The sequence below is a fragment of the Poecilia reticulata genome, chromosome 2 (genome assembly GCF_904066995.2).
Source record: "Poecilia reticulata chromosome 2, P_reticulata-male-v2, whole genome shotgun sequence".
NCBI classification, from domain to species: domain Eukaryota; kingdom Metazoa; phylum Chordata; class Actinopteri; order Cyprinodontiformes; family Poeciliidae; genus Poecilia; species Poecilia reticulata.
In genome coordinates, this window is record NC_088831.1 from 17,570,973 (window position 1) to 17,591,662 (window position 20,690).

At 42.4% G+C, this 20,690-nt stretch overlaps 2 protein-coding genes across 4 annotated transcripts in view; one reads left to right on the plus strand and one right to left on the minus strand.

The window, feature by feature from the left end:
- ankrd44 (ankyrin repeat domain 44) overlaps positions 1 to 13,102 on the plus strand; it is a 37,514-nt gene extending 24,412 nt beyond the window's left edge. For 2 of the 3 annotated variants that reach the window (XM_008437663.3, XM_008437671.3), the window contains exons 18-28: positions 730 to 931; positions 1,131 to 1,218; positions 1,302 to 1,419; positions 2,531 to 2,753; positions 3,060 to 3,147; positions 3,231 to 3,314; positions 3,402 to 3,547; positions 4,260 to 4,342; positions 4,962 to 5,044; positions 5,967 to 6,058; positions 9,107 to 13,102. In XM_008437663.3, coding sequence (XP_008435885.1) covers positions 730 to 931; positions 1,131 to 1,218; positions 1,302 to 1,419; positions 2,531 to 2,753; positions 3,060 to 3,147; positions 3,231 to 3,314; positions 3,402 to 3,547; positions 4,260 to 4,342; positions 4,962 to 5,044; positions 5,967 to 6,058; positions 9,107 to 9,366 — 1,467 coding nt within the window. In that variant the 3' untranslated portion in view covers positions 9,367 to 13,102. The remainder of the gene's footprint in view (positions 1 to 729; positions 932 to 1,130; positions 1,219 to 1,301; positions 1,420 to 2,530; positions 2,754 to 3,059; positions 3,148 to 3,230; positions 3,315 to 3,401; positions 3,548 to 4,259; positions 4,343 to 4,961; positions 5,045 to 5,966; positions 6,059 to 9,106) is intronic. The other variant, XM_008437677.3, reaches the window with a different exon arrangement.
- A 359-nt stretch (positions 13,103 to 13,461) lies between these two features.
- Positions 13,462 to 20,333, minus strand: lcmt2 (leucine carboxyl methyltransferase 2). The gene is made up of 14 exons (XM_008437654.3): positions 20,086 to 20,333; positions 18,808 to 18,932; positions 18,628 to 18,709; positions 17,791 to 17,977; positions 17,555 to 17,711; positions 17,282 to 17,471; positions 16,963 to 17,070; positions 16,790 to 16,877; positions 16,496 to 16,714; positions 16,163 to 16,399; positions 15,901 to 15,998; positions 15,600 to 15,787; positions 14,732 to 14,867; positions 13,462 to 14,540 (listed from the first exon to the last, which is right to left on the minus strand). The coding sequence occupies exons 1-14, from the start codon at positions 20,188 to 20,190 to the stop codon at positions 14,355 to 14,357; spliced, it is 2,106 nt and encodes a 701-aa protein (XP_008435876.1). The 5' UTR covers positions 20,191 to 20,333; the 3' UTR covers positions 13,462 to 14,354.
- Positions 20,334 to 20,690: the final 357 nt, after the last annotated feature.

Consider the following 20,690-nt stretch of genomic DNA (forward strand, 5'->3'; position numbering starts at 1 on the left):
GTTCCATAAGGTCGGTTTTCAAGTAAAGTTAATAGTAAATGATTTAATACATCATCTCTACTGGTTTGTTTCTGCTTTATTTATGTCAACAAAATGTTTTTAAAAGGAGCAGTATTATGGAAAATCCAATTTTTGTCATCTTGTATTATTTCCTCATCAAAAACATATCTGGAGTTTTGCTTTGATTTTTCCATGCATGTTTGAGAAATCCTTTAATCTCCATGGCAACCATTGAGTTGTTCTCTACACCTGGATGGACCGAGCCCCGTTTTGACAACGAAGCTCCTCAGAGCTGCAGTATAGAGCAGCCCTCCCGCTCAGCTCCTTCAGACTAGCCAGCAGCAATTAGCAAACACCTGGTGGAGCTGAGCATCAGCTGAGCTCATTATAGGAGCTACTTCTCAGTGAAATGCTGGTAAAAACTTTGTTAAAGGGTTAATAGAGGAGCCATGACTTACCGAAGGCGGAGCTTCAGAAAAAACAGGATTTTCTTAAAGAGACAGGCAAAAGTCTGTCACTTTCATGGTGTTCAAACACAAAGTCAAATTTCTTTTAAGTCAAGCATCTTATAACAACTGAAGGCACAATGGCTGTTTGATTATTCTATAAAATGGCTGGAAAACACCTAACACTGCCCCATTAAGAGATTTTAATGAGGAATTATTAATCGTTTTCCTGTTAAACGTTTTTTTATTGACGTTTTTAACTCTGAGCTCGTTTTTCCGTCAGGCGTACCACGGCCACGCCCAGGCTCTGGAAGTCCTGCTGCAGGGGGAGAGGGAGGTGGACCAGACAGACGAGGCAGGACGGACCCCTCTGGCCCTGGCCGCCCTCCGGGGCCACACCGACTGCGTTCACACGCTCCTCAGCCAGGGGGCGTCGCCACACTCCAGTGACCAGCAGTACGGCCGTTCACCTGTTCACCTGGCAGGTGGGTTAACGGTCATGGATAGAGTTCAGGTTAAATTTTAGATTTTCGATCAAATCGCCTTTCATTTAGAGGGAACGGTTAGTCCAGCGCTGCAACCAGGCTTAAGTCACGGTTATAAAGTCTTTGTCTTGTTTGGATCCAGTTTTTGTGGCACTATTCAACAGTTAGTCAGCTGACCAACGTCTGCTCCTCTTCTCAGTGATGAACGGCCATACGACGTGTGTGCGCCTCCTGCTGGATGAATCGGACGGTGCGGAGCTCATTGATGCCGCCGACTCTCAGGGACAGTGAGTTGTGCTCTTCCCTTCTGCCTTCCCGCATTATTATTGTGTCTGTTGCTTTAAGGAAGCGTCGTCCCTGTTTCCTGCAGGACGCCTCTGATGCTGGCGGTGGCTGGAGGTCACGTCGACGCCGTGTCGCTGCTGCTGGAGCGGGAGGCCAACGTCAACATGGCCGACAGCCACGGCCTCACAGCCCTCCACCTCGGGGTGAGTCTCCATCACAGGGCTCTGCAGCCTTTATCAAGCTACATACAAATTGTTTAGCGCTGCAGATGTTACATAGCCTTTAAAAAAAAGACAATATTTAATAATAAAAAAAAAATCTACTGTAAGAAATTATTTTAAAAAATGCAGTTTTGTTTCTTAGGTTTTAAAGAATAATATACATAAAAAAAAAGGAATGGATACCTTTAATTTGATGGAATATTTGTATTTGGGGAAAAAAGAAATGTAGTAAAAGTAGATGGTTAATGCAGTGATAATTTTAGGGTTGCAACTAAATTACTTTAGTAATCGATTATTTTGACGATTCATTTAATAAAATAATTATCACAGTCAGCTAATTTTTCATTTATTGATTCAATCTTATTTTATGCAATACATAAAAAAGTAAATAAGAAGATACGGCAATTCTTTTTAAAGTAGCAAAATAAACATTTTACTGCCTAAAACTGAGTAACAGCACTCCTCTGGTGAACACTTGATAATTTGTAGCAAATGATTCATCTTCAGCTAAATAATCCTTCTAACATCATGTGGAGAAAAGTTTAGCTCCACAGCTAAAGTTGCCGCATACGAGGTTTGTTTTAAACAATTTGAACCAGGTGAAGCTAAAAATGCCACTTGAGGAGTTCTGTGTCGAACATAATTATAGATAAGGTTTTTTATTGTATTTACAAAATGGACATTATTTATTTTGTATGTAATCCTGTTTAAATTATTGCTCAGAATGTGTCGTTCTTTCAGCAGATGGCCTTTTGTAGAGTGTGTATACTCCAGATTATTGAACTGATAGATTCTTTTAGTATCATTCTGTTGTGAACATTTGATGCAATTATTCCATGAACGTGTTTCAAAACGCTGGCATTTCTTATCATATCTGTATTTACAAACAACAGTTCGTTATATGGGATTTTTAGTTCACTCTTTAAGGGCCGTCGTGAAAGATCCAAAGAGCCACTTGTGGCCCCGGAGCCGCAGGTTGCAGAGCGCTGATCCAGCCGATGCCGGTCATGAATGAGTCTGTCAGACCTGCTGCTGTTGATCATGTGACTGTTCCTGTGAAGTCACACTCTGACCTGCTCTCTGTCCACCCCAGCTGCTGTGTGGTCAGGAGGAGTGCATCCAGTGTCTGCTGGAGCAAGAGGCCTCGGTGTTGCTAGGAGACTCTCGGGGTCGCACCGCCATCCACCTGGCCGCCGCGCGAGGCCACGCCTCCTGGCTGAGCGAGCTTCTGAGCATTGCCTGCTCAGAGTCGCCCTCTCTGCCCCCACTGAGAGACCAAGGCGGGTACACGCCTCTGCACTGGGCCTGCTACTACGGTTAGTGACTGAAAGACGCCCAGTGCTGGGAGAAGGTCGGGTCCACTGGATGACTGTCAGGAACTCACTGGACTGTTTTTAAGCTAAATCTGCCAAAGTTAGGCAAATACTCCAACTGTGCAGAAATATTGTTTTCCAAAAGATTATTCAGCTGTATAGGTTCATTTGAAATTAAAATGTTCAAAACATGCAGGTTTATGAAAACGAGGACAACATTTTTACAGAATAAATTTCCACAAATGAAAACATAAACCCAGATAAATAAACTCCACTGGTCCCCCCCTGACGATGAGTGTGTGTTTCCAGGCCATGAAGGGTGTGTGGAGGTTCTGCTGGAGCAGAAAGGCTGCCGGTGCATTGACGGGAATCCGTTCACTCCTCTACACTGCGCGGTGTAAGTCTGTCTGCCGGCTCTCTCTGCGGCTCTCTTGTTATGCCGTTTCTGCGTCCTTCATGTGTCGATGCTTAAATTGCCAGGTTGAACGATCACGAGCCGTGTGCGTCGCTGCTGCTGGAGGCCATGGGGTCGGACATCGCTGGCTGCAGTGACGCTAAGGGCAGGTAAGGCGTCGGTGTGAAGGCACTGGTGCTGCGGCGCCATCAGTCGGCGCTGCATCGCAGCTTTTTACTCTGTTTTCGCTCCTGCAGGACTCCTCTCCATGCCGCGGCGTTCAGCGGCCACGTAGACTGCATCCAGCTGCTCCTTTCCCATGATGCACCTGTGGACCCCGCAGACCAGTCAGGCCGCACTGCACTCATGATGGCAGCTGAGAAGGGCCGGGCCGAAGCTCTTGGTGATGATTCCTGTTTTGGCGCTTTTCCACCTTTAGCTCGACTCGACTCTGCACAGTTCTGGTTTTCCAGAAGATTAACAGGTGCAAGCAGGCGGGGTCTTTATATGGATGACCAAACTAGCACTGTGCAATATTTTGTATGTTGGTACTAATACTGAGGCTGATACTTTTCATTTAAGATTTATATATCATCAGATTTCAGACCTTTTATGTATTTTTGTGTTTGTTCCTTTCTATTAATTTGTTCAAACAAAATTTATAGGTATCTACAAAATGCTTTAATAACACATGAACATGGTTTATGTGCATTTTTCCTAAAGGTGCAAAAATGATCGTTCGTGAGCAAATCGCAACCAAATCTGTTTTGAGATAGAGTTGAGAAACTACTAGACCTGTGATGATAACATATGTGCTGGATAATAACATAAATAATGTAACTTCTAGAGGAAAACCATGAGAGTTTTCTCTCTAGGTTTTTAATTTGAAAAACATTTTTTTTGGTTTGGTTTCTTTTGGTGACTTTTTTTCTTCTGATTTTTAATTTTTCTAGTTTTTAATTTAAACCTAGAGAAAATCTGTAACTGTGTAGAGTCAAGTTGAGCCTTGTCGAGCAGGTGCCAGTGGAAAATGACCATCTGAGTCCATTTAAAAACCTTCCCAGCAGTCAGTCTGGTTGTTGGTTTAGCTGCATATTAACGTGGCTCTCTTGCAGACTTGCTGTTGACCAGCGCGAACGCCAACCTCAGTCTAACAGAGAAAGATGGCAACACTGCCCTGCATCTGGCTTGCAGTAATGTAAGTGCATAGCTTTAGTTTTTGCTAATGTGGTATGCTAACTTTAGCACATTTGCTCTCTGTTTTGAAACGAGTTGCTTGTAATTCAGCTTGTGGCCGACTGTGTGTATGTGTGTATATATATATATATATATATATATATATATATATATATATATATATATAAATGGACAAAAGTTAGATAAAAAGTTGTTCTGGTGTTTATAAATGTTTTTTTTCTTCTTTGATTGACATAACATTTAATGGCTGCGTGTTTCAGCTGCTTTCTGCACAGCTCTCCACACAGACAGTCACAGACTCCGCAATCTTTCACTACACATGTGCATGCATTAGGAAAGGCGAAAAACACTCAGATTGTCTGGAAAAACCAAGATTTGACAGAATCAACAGAGTAGTGTGCACGGCCTTTAAAGCTGTGCAGAGGAAAACCGGCTGTGATTTTTAAGTTCTGGGCACAAAACCTTGAGTTTTATGTCACGAGTTTAGTCAGTTGTCCCCAAAACGGATCATTTAAAATGCTTTGACTGGGACATTTAATGAGAAAATTGATGCGTTTTCACTCTGTTTACCTGAAGTGTCAATTGTTTTCCTCCTGACCTGTAGCATGTTCTGGTTTCAGGGGAAAGAAGACTGTGTGCTGTTGATCATGGAGAAGATGTCTGACTCTTCACTTATAAATGCCACAAACGCAGCGCTGCAAACGTGAGTGTCTAAGAAGCTGGATAAAAATGAAGCTAAATGTATGAATTATCTACAAGGGATATATTGCGAAATGCACTCCGTTTATTTTTATGCTGTATTAACAGTCTACATAATCTTGTGTTTTAGTAACTTTTATAATCTAATACACTATTTAAAAGTAGCTCAACCTACATATCTGGCATCATTTTTAATTCCTAACAGGAAGTCGTTTTGGTCTTGAATGACTTGTATTGGCTAACAGGTTTTAGCTTTGCGCTACACTGCCCCCTATGTGTTTGGCATGGTTGTGCGGGTTCATGTGGATGAAAATTGAAACCGATCCCATGTGCATGATATCATGTTTTTTAAACAAAATAGTGTTTTTATAAAGATATGTTTCCATTTTGGACAAGGCTTTTGTCATATTACAACTTTATGTATTTTAGAGGGATTTTTGCAGGATAAATTGTTTTTTACTATAGATTTTAATTAGAGGTATCAGGGTAAAGGGGGCTGAAAACATATGTGTTCCACATTGTTTTTAGATCTTTATTTGTAAAGAGTCTCAAAGTCATGTATCTTTTCCTTCCACTTGGCAATCACTCAATACTTTGTGCTTGTTTATTACATTGTAATCACAATAAAGTACGGTGAGGCTTGTGATTGTAACACGACAAAATGCTAAATATGTTCACAAGGAGTAAGTACTTTTGCGATGTATAGATGCTCGTACTCCAGGTTAGACTTTATATGTTGCTAAAATGTGTAGGATTACTTACTGGAAAAAGTGTTTATAAAACTTAAATGTTGTGGAACTCTCCCTGGTTTGGTGTGTCTGGAAGAGAAGGAACGAAGGGAAAACGTCGTTTTCTTTTTAGCCTGGGCAGCAGTGTAATATGACCCAGTGAAGCGATGTCAGTGTGAAACTGTCTGTCTCCATCAGTCCGCTCCACCTGGCTGCCCGCAGCGGCCTGAAAAGGGCGGTCCAGGAGCTGCTGTCCAGAGGAGCCAATGTCCAGACGGCCGATGAGAACGGTAGGACGACCAGCTCCACGCCATCATTGCTGCTCTGCATGAACGCTTCTCTGTCCTGCAGCATGAACTGCACTGTACTGCTGAAGGGTTTGGAAACGGCTTTCTCTCTGCTCTGCAGATGCTCTACTTTTAACATCAGCTCCCACTGGGTTGACGTTGCCCATGTACATTACAGGCATAGCACAACATTTTACTAACTGGTTTTGGTCTAGTTTCTAGTGCAAATAGAAGAGAAAACTAACTTATAAGTAACTTTTCAGCAAGATACAGGAGCTTGTTTTAAGGCAATAACTTTTTAATATTGATGAAAAGGTAGTAGTTGCCCAGGCAGATTATTTCACTTATAAGAAAAATGTCTATCAGTGAAATAATCTGCTATTGGATCTAGAACTTTATTATCAATATTAAAGAATTATTAACTTAAAACAAGCTCCTATATCTTGCTGGAAAGTTACTTATAAATTAGCTTTGTCTTATTACAAGTGTATTAAGATATTTGCACCAGAAACTAGACCAAAATTGGTAAGATTTTGTGTCTTTTCAGGCAAAATTTGTTGTACATTTTCTCTCATTTTTATAATTGTAGCAACTCTCCTATAATACTTTCTCAGCTCTTTGAAAAGATTTTAATTAGGGATGCAACAATATGAAAATTTGGGCTGATATTAATGTTGCCAAGAAGTGATATTTACCAATATCATATACATTCCTAGTCCCTTTTGACTTCACCAATGTGTCTTTGCTTCAGTTAAACTTCCCATAATCCTTTGGTGCATCACTGTCACATGACCAACCTGCTCCCCTCCCCCTCCAGGTCAGATCAGTAACAAAATAGAAATATTGTTTGTTAATATCAGTCCAGTTTGATTTATTGGACCTGTATCGATATATTAAAAACTGCCAGACTACGGCCGATACTGATGTTAATACCAATATCGTACATCCTTAATTTCAAAGCATCTCTTCTGGAACACGTTGATTCCAGAAGAATATTTAATAAGATTTTTGGCTCATAATAACCATTTTTCTTTCCAAAGGGTTCTGATATTAAATGCTTTCATTTTCATTCAGATGGTGGGAGCTGTGGCTTATCGGTTTAGGTTGCTTGCCGACTTGCTGTGTTCTCTATTTAATGTGTTTACTGGTCAGGGCTGGATGTCGCTGCTTTTAAAACCCAAATTGTCAACTAAAGTCCAAATCGACCCTGTTTGAATTCTCACATTATAGTACGAAAACTAATTTAAACATAAACAATAAATCTAATGTTCATCAGCTTCTTTTTTTTAATATCTTTTAGTATTCCTATATGTGTATATGTGCATTTTAGAACACATGACGGCATCCAGTAAACGCTGCAATATTTATGTACAGGTGATTTCCTAAATGCTGTAAACATTCCCAAACCCTGCGTGTTCTTTTACAAATACAGATAAGTGTAAAATAATAGAAACAATGCACCTTTGCTGTAATGCATTTGAAATTGACTCCGGCATAGTAATCCTTTGCTAATTCAGTAAAACCTTCCCAAAGCAGGAAGCAGTTGGCGTTATGTGGCAGCTGGATCCTCTTTGTTCTCTGAACAGCCGATGGAGAAACAAAGTAAACTGCAAAAACCAGGAAATGTTGATGCAGTGAAATGAGCAGCATCCACTAAAGACCCCCCACCCTGTTTCACACGTCTCACTGAGGCTGAAAATGTTCAGCTTTGAGGCTCCTTCCACAGGGAAAGCGATGTGGTTCATCTTTGTTTAAAGCTCAAAACCCTTCTAGACTTATTTGTTATTATTCAGGATGGAATGAACAATAAATGATAACTGTGGGATAGATTCGGGATGTGAACAATTAATTGACTTTTGACTAATGGTTTATTACATTAAAACTAGTTCTAATCCACGGAGACCTTGTTTTAGTGTTGTAGTTTGGCCGCCATCCAGCAGAGGGCGCCGTTGCTCATAAGTATGGGAGCCAGCTGAGCCTTACTAGAACGGGAAAGGAAAACAGTCCAATCAGAGTTCGGTTTGAGTCGCTAAACGCATTTTCTCCGGTTTTGTTTTAAAATATATTATGTGTTTCAAATATCTTTCTTTTTTCATCTTTTATTTTTGTATTTGGCAACCTATGTTGTTGGCAACCTTCTAAAGCTTCAAAACTAAAAATTATTCCAAAAGGACCGTGGGCGGCATCAGGTGTTCCGACTTGATTATTTGAAAAAATATTTGAAGTTTTTTTTCATATTTTCTAGCAAAAACATGAACAATAAATAGCAAAACTTTTGAACTGCTTCAATGAAAACTAAAGTTAACTAAGACTGACATACAAGTTCAAAAAGTGGCAAGACATTGGACAAACAAACAAATCCATCACGCCCCTGATGTGTTCTTCATCTCTTAAATGAATGGAAGGGTCTGAAAGTTACCAAAGTAATCTAAACATTTCCAAATACAAAAGTTAATTACAGATTTTGGTTCCAAACTAACTTGAGTATATTCTAGCAGCTCAAAGAAAAAATGTAATTGATGGAACTTATGATTTGGAAAAAAAAAAATCCACATGAATGACCATAAAGTCTAAGCTTAATACTGACTGAATTATCTGTTGATTCAGTTGATTTAACACAGCTGACTGTAATATATGTTAAACTTTAATCATGATTTCCTGTTTGTAATTCAGCATATTACAGAAAATGGTGCCATCCATGTTATGGTAAGATGGTTGGGCCTCTTCATACAAGAGAAAACTCAGGTTTTTAAGCAAAGGGCTGCTGATCAATTAATCTTGAGTTGATCAGCTTTAGATCAGCTCATTAATCAATAACTCGCTGCGATCTAAAACCTTTAGTGGTTCCTCAGTCCGTCCAGCCCTGACTGATTGTCGTTCCTGTCTTCAGTGTTCCTGTCTCCCTTCTCTCTGCTCCACCTGTCAGCTGGCTGGAGACTAACGGAATGCTGCTCCATCTTTGTCTTCTGCTTCGCCTCCTTCGCTTCTTCCACATCTCCCTGTCTCCTCCCTCCTCCTCCTCTCTGCTCCGTCTCTGTCCCTCTGCCTCAGGTCTGACCCCTGCTCTGGCTTGTGCTCCTAGCAGAGAGGTGGCTGACTGTCTGGCTCTCATTCTGGCTACCATGATGCCTTTCTGCTCCCCTTGCAGCTCTGGAGCTCCCTCCCCAGGCTCCCTGCTGAGGCAGCTGCCCCACCAGGGGGGTAAAGGCGTGGCCGCCGGCCCTCGGGGACCCCGCAGCCCCAGGAACCCCTCGGGACCTTCCAGCGAGGGAACTACTGAGAACGACTCGGAGGACTCTGAAACGTTTTGACGATCCTTACCTCGAGCTGGTCACCCGGACTCCTCAGCAGAACGGTGCTCCTGCCAAGCAGAGCGGGACGCTGGTCAGCATGGAGCTCCAAGGGATTCAGTGTTACGGAAAGAAGCAACTTTACAATCATCATTTACAGATATTACAAAAAATATATATAAAATAATAATCTCAGAAAATAATTTCTAATTTATTCTTTAAATAATTTATAATATTTTCATTAGCTTTTTTTTCTTTTCTTTTCTTTTTTTTTAATCATGTCTGAATCTATTACAAACTAAAATTTATTTTAAATCCTTTTTTCTAACTGCTGGGTTTTGTTTACGGGTTTTGTTTAGCTGCGATACGTTCTTGGGATTTTGTGAGAAACGTAATAAACTTTTCGCGCCTCACGAAGAAGTCAAATCAAAATCTAACTTTCTTGACTTTCAAGTTTTAGATTATTTAAAAAGAAAAAAAAATCTGTGGCTTATAAAAAATAATGAGGAATCTTTAAATCTGCTCAGAATAGAATGTTGATTGATCATTGCAATATTAGCTGTGTTTCCACTGCAGGAGCCGTTTTCAGGTTCCTGGGGCTGTTCTTTGGCCAGCCTCTGGGTTTTACATTGTCAATATTCAAACACATTCACAAAAATCAGTCGAATATTGGAAGAAAAAGGAGCTTGGACTTCTCCTAAAAGCTGAGAGCGAGCTTTAATTATTACAACTTTGTGAATATTACAAATTTCCCTCAAATTGGAGCGACTTCTGTTTCACTAGCAACTGTAAAGCAGTCAGCAGTCAGGTCAGTTTGGCAGTATTTCACATATTTTAAGACAAAAAAAACGAATCAATAATTATTGATATTGATTGATATGAAACCCTAATATTGTGTCACGTCTTTCAGCTCTGCAGTGGAAACACAAACGGCTAACGGATGCAGTTTGGGAGCTGAGAGCTGAAACGCGTGTCGGTTTAAAAGCAATAAGACAACTTGCTTAATTTTTCTAAACATTCAGACTTGATTGAAATTAATATTAAGAAGTAGTGTTGGTTTTTTTTGTATTAGTTTTTAGTTAAACAGATGACGTAGTACAGCTGTTACACAGTGAACCCTTGGGGCTCCACATCTTCACATTGCGCCTGCGGACAGTTCCTCTCCTCTGACTCGGAGCAGGACGTCCGGCGGCTCTCATTCGTTTCTTCCCTGGACCGGCGCCATGCGGCCGACTGGCCCGCTCCGTCCACGAACGAGGAGAGCTCCATTGGCACCGGCTTCATGGCCGGTCTGCACGCATATACACTGACTGACGCCGCAGTTGGTTCTTACGCTCACGGGTGCTTCGGTCTAAACTAACCTCGGAACTTAGCATCTGCATGGCAAAGCTATGCCACTCTGAGACGAGGTTTCTTTCTTTCTTTTTTTTTAAAGCCATTTTAACTGTTTGTACACAATTAAGATTATTAAGAAATTCAAGTGTAGTTTTAAGTTTTTTAAAAACTTGTACCAAATATTTGACTTCCATGCATAAATAATTAGCATGTACTGAAGGGTTACATGAGCAGGTACTTTTTGAAATATTTTACCAGCTTAAAAGCACAAGTTTGGAGTTGGCTGCGTGGTTTAATGAAATGTGTCCAGAATGTGAATAGTACAGCCTCGATGAGATGCTTGCTAGTTTAATGTTCACCAGGAGAGAGAGAGAGAGAGAGAGAGAGAGAGAACTGGTACATCTCAGTCCCACCAACAGAAAAAGTCACATCATTGGCTGGATTTCACTGAAAATAAAAGATTTTACAAGGTACGATATAAATGTGTTACCACCTCATTGATATCTTTGTTCAGTGGAATCACTTGTTCCTTCTCCGATGAAGACTTTTATTTTCTAGTTGATTTTAGTCAAATTCTTTGGCAGCTAACAAAAATGCTACTCCGTTAAACAACATACTAGCTTCTTTGTTTGCCCGAATGAAATCCCACCACACGCCGCATTTGCTAAAATATGTTTTCCTTAACAGAGAAAGGTTTCTATGTCACACAGAACAAGCCAATGGTAGTCATTTTGTGAACATTGATAACTGTTTTAAACAAAACGGTCTTATTTAAACTGTCAGCTGTTAGCTTGCACAACATTAGCAACTAGATTTGCGCCAGCCAGAAGATGCCAGGCATTTTGTTACACGAGCTAATGCTAGCCAAATTGCGAAAATTGCTAATATTATAGCCATTTTAAACAAAACACATAAACTCCTAATATTATTAACTCGATTTACCCCAACGAGAAGATGGGAGCCATTTTGTTAAAGCACCAGACAAACAAAATAAAAACTATTTGCGTAAAATACCAGCTGCCCTTATTTTTAAATATCGGTATGGGCATTGGCTTTAGAAAACCGCAGATCGGTCCAGATGATGTGTGGAATGACTCGTTGAGGGAACAGCGGCGTACCCATCGATGGAACGCAGCATTTGTGCAGATGTGGACGAATGATGAGATTATCACGTAGATTAATGCATTTTGTCCTGCAGTCTTAAACGGCCTCCTGCACTTTGACCTCTCCATGGGAACCACCCGGTTGTGCGTCTTTGCACACTTTACAGTTCAGAGTAGCACGGTTTCCAGATTCCCAGAAAAAGACCAAAAGTCTTCTTAGCTCAGTTCTTTGTGCTATTTATTAACTTCATCATGATGGTACAAATACAGCCAGCACTTAAATGTAAAATTACACAGGGCCTTGACCACTCCTCCCTCTTTCCTCACCCCCATTTGTCTGCATACCAGCAACGTGCCATCGTCTCTAACGTGTCCAGTGCCTTGATGTTGATTCACGTGGTTCGTTTTATAATATTTTATATTTGTAAATTTCGGAAATGATGTTTTTTTTTTCTTTTAAAGGATAAGTTCACGAAAAACTCCAAATAACTTGTATGTTAATAAAATTCACTTGAATACTTGAAGATTCTCTCGCCTTGGGTTTACTGCTTTGGCTTTTTGTTGATTCTTCTCCGTGAAATGAAGTCAGACGTCGGGAAAACTTCGTGATTTTAAAAATAATCTGCCGGTTTCAATCAGTAAAGAGAATATTGGAAATGCCTTGAGAAGAGATCGAGTTGCCATTAGAAAATCAAGTTATGCTATTGTGTGAACTTATCCTTTAATATGTGGAGACATAGATGAGAAAGTGTTTGTTTTTCTTTCCCACCTTCCTGTCTGGAGATTTTCCTTTTGTTTAGATTTACTGCCAACATTTCTGATGATGAGACCAAATTAATCGGACATGTTGAACCGTCTCCTCTGCTGTTACTCCAAATCAAAACCCCTGAACTTACAGGTCATAATAATAAACAAAGGAGTACCTTCAGGTTTTCCTTTAAAGTTGTGTGTGTGTGTGTGTAAGTTGGCTTTAGGTACTGATATGAAAACGACTAGTCACAGCTTTGTACGAAAACACTTCCCGTAACAGATGGTTGATGTTTGGGTTCAAACGATTATGAACTGATAAGCACACAGATGGTGAACAAGCACAGTGTGTTTCTGCCTGTGAGACCGAGTCTGGCCACCAGTATTATTATTATTGTTATTATTATTATTGTACAAGAAGAAGAAGAGCGTAGGCAGGCCTGACAATCTCCATCGTCATGTGTCTGATGATTTTCATACCAGTTCCTGATGCAGTATGACATGCTGAGGGCTGTTTGTCAGCAACCTTTCTTTTATAGCAGCTGTACAAATAAAACTAAAATCTGTTTGAACCTTTTGTGTGATGGTTTGTTTTTTTTCTCTCACCGATTTCTTTTAATAAAATGCTTCCATGTTTTTCAAACTTGGTGCTTTCAGATATAAAAACTAAAAGGTAATCCTGTGTTTGCATGCAAATTTTGACAAATGTCAATTAAAAAAAAAAAGTATTCAAACCCCTTTACCCTGATGCCTCCAAATGAACGAATAACACAGCAGACTGGTCAGGTCTCTTCCTTAATAATAAAACTGTTTTCTGTGAGCTGTGGTGAATGTCTGTCGGTCATTACTGGCTACTTCAAAGGTAATACATTTACTGTATTTTAAAATGTTCAATGAAGGAAGTTGAAGTAATGAACACTCTGAACCCGAGTCCGTTTGAAAGAGTTTTATTTGTAAAAATACTTAAATCCTTTATCTTCCACTTCTCAGTCATCACCCCTTTACTATACCAATGAAATCCATGGAGGTTCATGGCTGTAATGCTGCCATAATGTAAAACGGTTCAAGTGCTATGAAGAGTTTTTCAACCAGGCCAAGTAGCAGCAGCAAAATACTGACACTAGCTGAGTTTCCATTGACCATATAATTGCGTAATTTGACATTATGGACATAAATTATCTTAAAGGAAGTACATTTTGAAAAAAAGAATCGCGTTTCAGGAGGTGAGGGTTTTTTAGCTGTACTGAAATGGGTTTATTTCGCAAAACTAATGGAAACACGTTTTTTTTCTGCATCACACGAGTTACATGATCAACAACCAGATGTGGTATGATGGCAGACTGGCGCCGCACATTTTTAATGACCCATCACATTAAACTTATTCACGTGTGATTTTAATTGCGTTTCTTATTTGACGGAAGCACTGCAATTGGAAAATTGTGCTTTTTAGACATTAGCGGAATATTGACAAACTTTCGCGCACATTTTAAATGGAAACGCAGCTACTACACTTGATCTGACCAAACACAGCAGTTTATTTTCTGTTGGTAGGCCAGTTTTCCTCGGTTTTATCTGTACAACAGAACATTTGAACTGATTTTTATAGATGTTGAAGAACCAAAATGAGGGTAAAAGTTGTTAGTTTCCTGCATCACTCAGGGTCTCAGCTCTGAGCTCAGCTGAAACACCCATAAAATCTGACGACATGTGAATTTGAATGTGTGGTTTATTTATCTGACCTTATTGAAAATACCTTATATTGCTATAAATACATCATAATTCCAAAAACAGATCTTGTTTTGTCCCAGATAAACGTATCCGGATTTAAAGCCCGGGAGGCTGCAGGTAGTCATAGACAGGCTGCAGACGCACAGAGACGGGCTGGGGGTTCAGATGCGTCCCGAAGGAGAAACAGTTCCCGCCTCCTCCGATCAGGAGCAGAGCCGGTTCTCCTGAGTCCGTCAGCTCAGAGCAGAAGGAGTGGAGCATCAGAGGCCAGGGCACGGAGCTCTGCGCGCACACATCAGAATCAGACCTTTGCACTAAATAATCTTGTCAGGGTACAAAGAAAGTACACCCTGCTATGCTACGCATGACAGAACATCATAAACGTTTTCACACCGGACTATCAGGTGTGAAAACTCCCTCAAAGGAGGGTGTACTTTCTTTTTCCCCATAACTGTAGCTGAGTGAAAGCTGACCGTGTCCAGTCTGAACTCCACGCTGCTGTACGTGCTGAGGCTGACGACGACGACGCCAGGAGCGCCGTCTGAATGCATCCAGACTCCGCCGACCACAATCAGCTGATCCCCGAGCACGTGGGCGCAGTGAGAATACCTGAAACAAACGCAGGAAGAAGGGAGCTCAAAGTATCGCGTTTCTCAAGTCTGAATAGAGTCTTAATTTAAAAAACTAAATAGTCAGTTAAGCTAGCTTGACTCTGACAACCTTAACATGTAGATGTGCTGCAGAATTCTGTCTGTCTGATTCAGTTAAAAAATAAGACACACACACATAACTTTATGACAGAACATTAATAGAGCAGGAGTTTAAATTAGCTAATCGACCACCTGTGTTCAGACGATCACTTATTAATATGTAAAATAAACATCAAGGCTGAAAACAAAAAACTAACGGACTGAATGTTCCGTTTGTGTTGGAAATGTCTGCATGTCTTTTGGCTTTGAATCCCGATACACCGATGGAGCTGCTGTTAGTCAGTTGCTATGGCAACGAGTCTGTGCGTAGCTTAGCGAAAACATAGACAATGAGTGGTTTTGAGTTCGTCAACAGGTTTTCCGTGTTATTGTCTCTTTTGCTGTGGCGCACTGCGTGAAGTTAACAACGCCTCCATGTCCAGGTTTCATTTTGTTAGTGGAGTTATTCTTACTGCAGCAGCGCGGCTGGCCATGGACGACAAGTACAAGAATCGTTTTCTTGCCCTCCATCGTTTGTACGCACGCACGAAATTTCCACACGTGCACAGTAACATGCGACGAGTCCATAGAAATTCGGCACATTTATCGTTTCTAGAATCAAACTGAAACAGTTCAGAGGAAAACCGCTGACCTGGGAACAGGAGGTGGACGAACAGCTGCTCTGATCCAATCGAAGCCTCGTTCTGTCGGCGTCAGGAGGCTCAGATCTCCCAGAGGCTCACCCTCTCGGCTCAGACCTCCAAACACAACAACGGATCCGAGATACGAACAAGCTGAGTGAGAATGACGAGCCGCCGGCACATCGCCCCCTACTGGGAACTGTGGATCATGACGAAATGGAACGAAGTTCCCTGGATCAACCTCCAGAAGCTTAGAAACAGAGTAGAGAGCGCAGACGTGCGAGTTTATGGGAAATTCAGACAAAAACTGACCTCAGTCCAGAGCTGCTGGTCCAGACTCAGGAAGCTGCTGTCACCCAGAGCACAAGCTGATTGGTTCTTCCCACCAAACACAAACAGGAAGTGTCTGCCTGCCGTGAACAGGAAACAAGGATTGAGCCTGGGACAAGAACACGTTTGGATGAGAAGTGAAACGTTTTCAAGTCATCAAGAGAAGTCCAGTTGGTTCTGGAGGACCGAGGGTCAACACCGACATACTGGGGGTCAAAACTGACAGACCACTGGATCGGCTCACCTCCGTGCCGGACCACGGTGGCAGTGTGTCTAAATCTTGGTGGGGGAGGATTCCCCGTACAGTCCATCCGCTCCACCTGAACCTTCTCTGCGTCTGGATGTGGAGCCTTGGCAGTGGACGAGTCAAAGGTCAGTTTAAACAGGTCGGAGTTGGGTCGGAGCGGCGAGGAGCGGCCGCCGTACACCACCGCTCCTCCTCCTCCGGGGAGGGGGGTAACCGTGTGATAGAGCCGCACGCCTAGAGCAAACGAAGAAAACATTTACAAAACCTCTGAGGCCAATCATTGGCAAGTTCAGCAAAACCTGTAGAATGAGGAGGAAACGTTGATCTGACCCAGATCTGCTGACGCTTCGATGGTGGTGGACCTCCAGCCATCCTGATCCCTGATCAGGGATCTGGACTGCGTCACCCTGCCTCCTCTGCTGGACCCTCCAGTCAGCAGCAGCCCCTCTAACCTCATCCAGGTAGAGGCCAACCCCAAGCCTTCCAGACATACCGGCACCGCCCTCGCCTTCAGCTCTGTGGAGCTCCAGCTCGGACTGACGGACGGTACTGGAGATGGTCAGACGGACTCAGTTAGAGGGGTTTCAGAAAGACGCAGAGGCCGAAGCAGAAAGGTTTCGCTACCTGAGGTCTGACTGAGCAGAGCCTGCTCCATCAGAGCGCCTCGAGATGCGGTCAGGATGAAGTAGTGGGAGCACTTCTGGTGCCATTCCTGAGGGAGGACAGGAAGACTTTGGAAGAGTCGGGTTGGCTTTTACCACCAGAGAGCTTTAGTCTGACGGAGGACTCCGGCGAACCTCGTGCTCGTCGAACGGCTCCAGGGTTTCGATTCTATCCCGCTCCTCCTGGGGGACTAGCCCCAAATAGAACGCATTCATATCCACACACACACACCGCTCCCAGCCCTGAGGACAACAAGCACACACACACACACAGTGCTCATTAAGCAGAACATACATGCTTTCATAATTAAAACAAGCATGTCCTGTTAGGTTTGCAGCTGTGCCATACTCCTGCTCCAGTGAGGTTTCAACTTTCTGACTGCCTACCACAAAAAACAAATCAAAGTTTGTGACGGTGATGTAACAACAGTAAACGTGTGGTTTGTGCACTGGCCTTGTCCAGGAACCTTTGCCTCTGTGCCGGCAGATCTGGGTACTGGTGCAGGGCGCGCAGAGTTGAATTGAGCTTCAGGAAATGGTCCTGCATGACGCGGCCGAAGGGATCGTCGGGACGGATCTGCTCGTACATCACGAACAGGGACCGCGGTAGGCGCTTTGCTGCCCAGCTGATCACGGCGTCTGACCTGCGAGGCACACAGTGGACCGCAGCTTTTAAAGCCTTTGCAGTGCGACGGACACCGCTCTGTCACCCTCTCTGCTGCTGTACCGCTGGGTTTCCATGTAGGTGAGCACCACTTCAGAGAGGATCAGGGTGGGAGCGGCCCAGTCCAGACCAGCTGCACTCAGAGCCTCCTCCGTCAGGGATTCCTCCCTAACATCCACCCCTAACAGGCGGTACTGGCTGCTGCACAGGTAAATGGGCCCTGAGAACAGATATGCGATCATAGAATAAAAGTGAAGCTGTATTTAGACAGCAACGCCGTCATTTTAGGCATCAGGAACCTGCGTGAGGACTCGGAGGCAGGCAGGGGTCCAACAACCCTCTCAGTGTCGCGTTAGAAGTGACCAGAGCGGCTTTGCGCCGCGCCACGTCAGGAAAATCCACCTCGAACACGACGGTTCCGTCCAGAGCTCCGTCTGCACGGAGGCGAAAATACAGAGAGTCGAAGCCGGCGCCCAGCGACAGAATCTGCAGCAGCGGAGCACAAGAAACACGAGGGAGAGAGAGAGAAGAATGAAGGAAACAGTATGAGGGATTGTTGCTGTTATCGATTCGATCAACTGTCCAATGGTGGGATTTAGACAGGTTTCACCAACTCCAGTACTTTTTAAGACCATTACCATGGCAGAAATGTTCAAAAGGAATTGGTATGTAGCTTTAAGGTCAGTAGTCCAAAGATTTATTGTACAGAATAAATCTAAGATGAAGGCAAAAAAAGCTAGCTAGATAAATTCTTTGCATTTGTCATGGATGTAAATAATACTAATAACTGCTAGCCAGCTAGCAAGTACTAACAGCATTACCCACTAATATTACTTGCTAGTTAGCTATCAATAATTAATATTGGTAATAACAATACACTTAGTATTTTTGACCATATGCTAGCTAGGTAGCAAGTACAAAAAGTACTTAGCCAGCAAGTATTAGCATCCATTACTTGCTGCTAATACTTGCTGGCTCTAAAGCTAGACAACTTAAGGTCTTAATTTGAGATGCATTCATTTAAGACTTTTTAAGGATGTCCATAATGTCCATTTATGAGGAGGGACTTGAGATAACATTTAATTTGAACTGGTCATATAAATTGGTTGTATAAAAACGAACTCAACAGAGCTCACCTGTCTCTTCGGACATTTCGCAGTGATGTGAAGGAAATGCCTCACACAGTGGTCCACAGCTCTCCAGCGCACAAAGTAGCCCCTAAAACAGCCAAACATGCATCAAAGGTTGACTGACTGACTGCAGCACAGCGATGATCCGGCTGGTTCCCCTGTGAGGAGGTTCAGACATCTTCTCACCTGTTGATAAGCGGGGCTCTTCGAGGTACTTTACACACAAAGTGTTGGATGAAAGGGTCCCTGAAGTATCCCTGCGCGGCGGCTGAAGCCTTGCTCACCACGCTGCTGTCGTTGGTTCCCTGCACCTGAGGAGGGAAAATAACCCGCTGCCATCAGAAGGCTATTTGAGAATGACCTGTGCTGGAAAGTCTTTTATTTTGACGTGTATTTATGCTGCGATACTACAAGGTTTACACTATTGGGAAACTGTTATTGGGGCTGCACAGTGACGCAGTTGGTAGAGCTGTTGCCTTGCAGCAAGAAGGTTCTGGGTTCGATTCCCGGCCTGGGGTCTTTCTGCATGGAGTTTGCATGTTCTCCCTGTGTATGTGTGGGTTTTCTCCGGGTACTCCGGTTTCCTCCCACAGTCCAAAAACATGACTGTCAGGTTAACTGGCCTCTCCAAATTGCCCCTAGGTATGAGTGTGTGTGTGCATGGTTGTGTGTCCTTTGTGTCTCTGTGTTGCCCTGCAACAGACTGGCGACCTGTCCAGGGTGACCCTGCCTCTCGCCCGAAACGTTGGCTGGAGATAGACACCAGCAACCCTCCCGACCCCACTGAGGGAAAAAGGGTGCAAGAAAATGGATGGATGGATGGAAACTGTTATTGCTATATTGCAATCAAAGACATGCATCACATGCAATTCATTTGCCAGTTGTTGTGTTATAGATTACAAATGGCCAGAGTTATTACATGATTGGCAGTCATTCAATTATTAGGCATTATTGGTCGACACAGTGTCCCTGCAATACTGTATTTGAAAACTTCAGTTACTTTAGTTATTCCAGACAGCGCTGCCTCCCATTCTACCGACAGATGAGTTTCCTAATTGATTGTCCAAATTTTATGGAGCATATTTTTATTGCCGTCTTGTAGACAACAATAAAACACTTTGTTTTTAATACATGTACATTGTCTTTACAATATTAAGTTAATATTATTAATATTAAATATACTCTGCTTTCTTTTTTTTGTTGCAATGTCATGTTCTACTCTAGGATTCACCATCCAACCTGCTGTTCCAGAGACGTTTAATATAAAATGGAGTTTGGTTATTCAGTTTTGCAGCTTCACATTAAACGCTGCCTGACTCTCACTGAGAGGAAGAGCCTTCATGAAGAGACACGTCACACTGTAGTAATATTTAATGTGCAGTATTGCTTACGAACTGTGCCACATATAAATTACACAGAGTACAGGTAAAGACAGGGGGTTTTTTTCAGAGAGGCTGAACTTGCCGCCGTATCGCTGCCCTTTCTCTGCTTCTTTCTGGCTCTTGTTGCCATGACGCCATCGAGCTTTCCACTGCAAACTTCTTCTTCTTCTATTTCTCTGGACCACATCACCAGATAAAATAAAGTACAATATTTTAGGGATCTTTTGACATTAAAGTTTTGGCTCTTTCATCCGAGCACTCCATCAAAAATAATACAAACATCCGCCATGTGAGAAAAACTCCCGACTTCCTTCTCATGTGGTTCTCGGTTGCCCTCCAGCGGCCTGGAGGTAGAAGGATCACGTCAAGTTTTTGTTGCTCAGTAGCAGCATCACCATTCTTTCATACAAAGCAATTCAAAATGTGTTTACAGGGGAAAATTAGAACATTAAGCTAAAAGAATTAGATTAAAAAACACAATCTTACATTCTAATTCTACACTCTAATCTTGGAAAAAAAAATTTAAAACCATGTTTGTTTGTTTTTTAATGAGAAACTGCAAGAAAAGCTTATTTCTCCCCCTTGGAAGAGGTTGCCACTCCCATTTACAATCTTTGTCTTGCTGTACTGTACGGTTAGAAAGATGGACAGACATTAGGACTGGAGATATGATTCTTGCTCGTTATG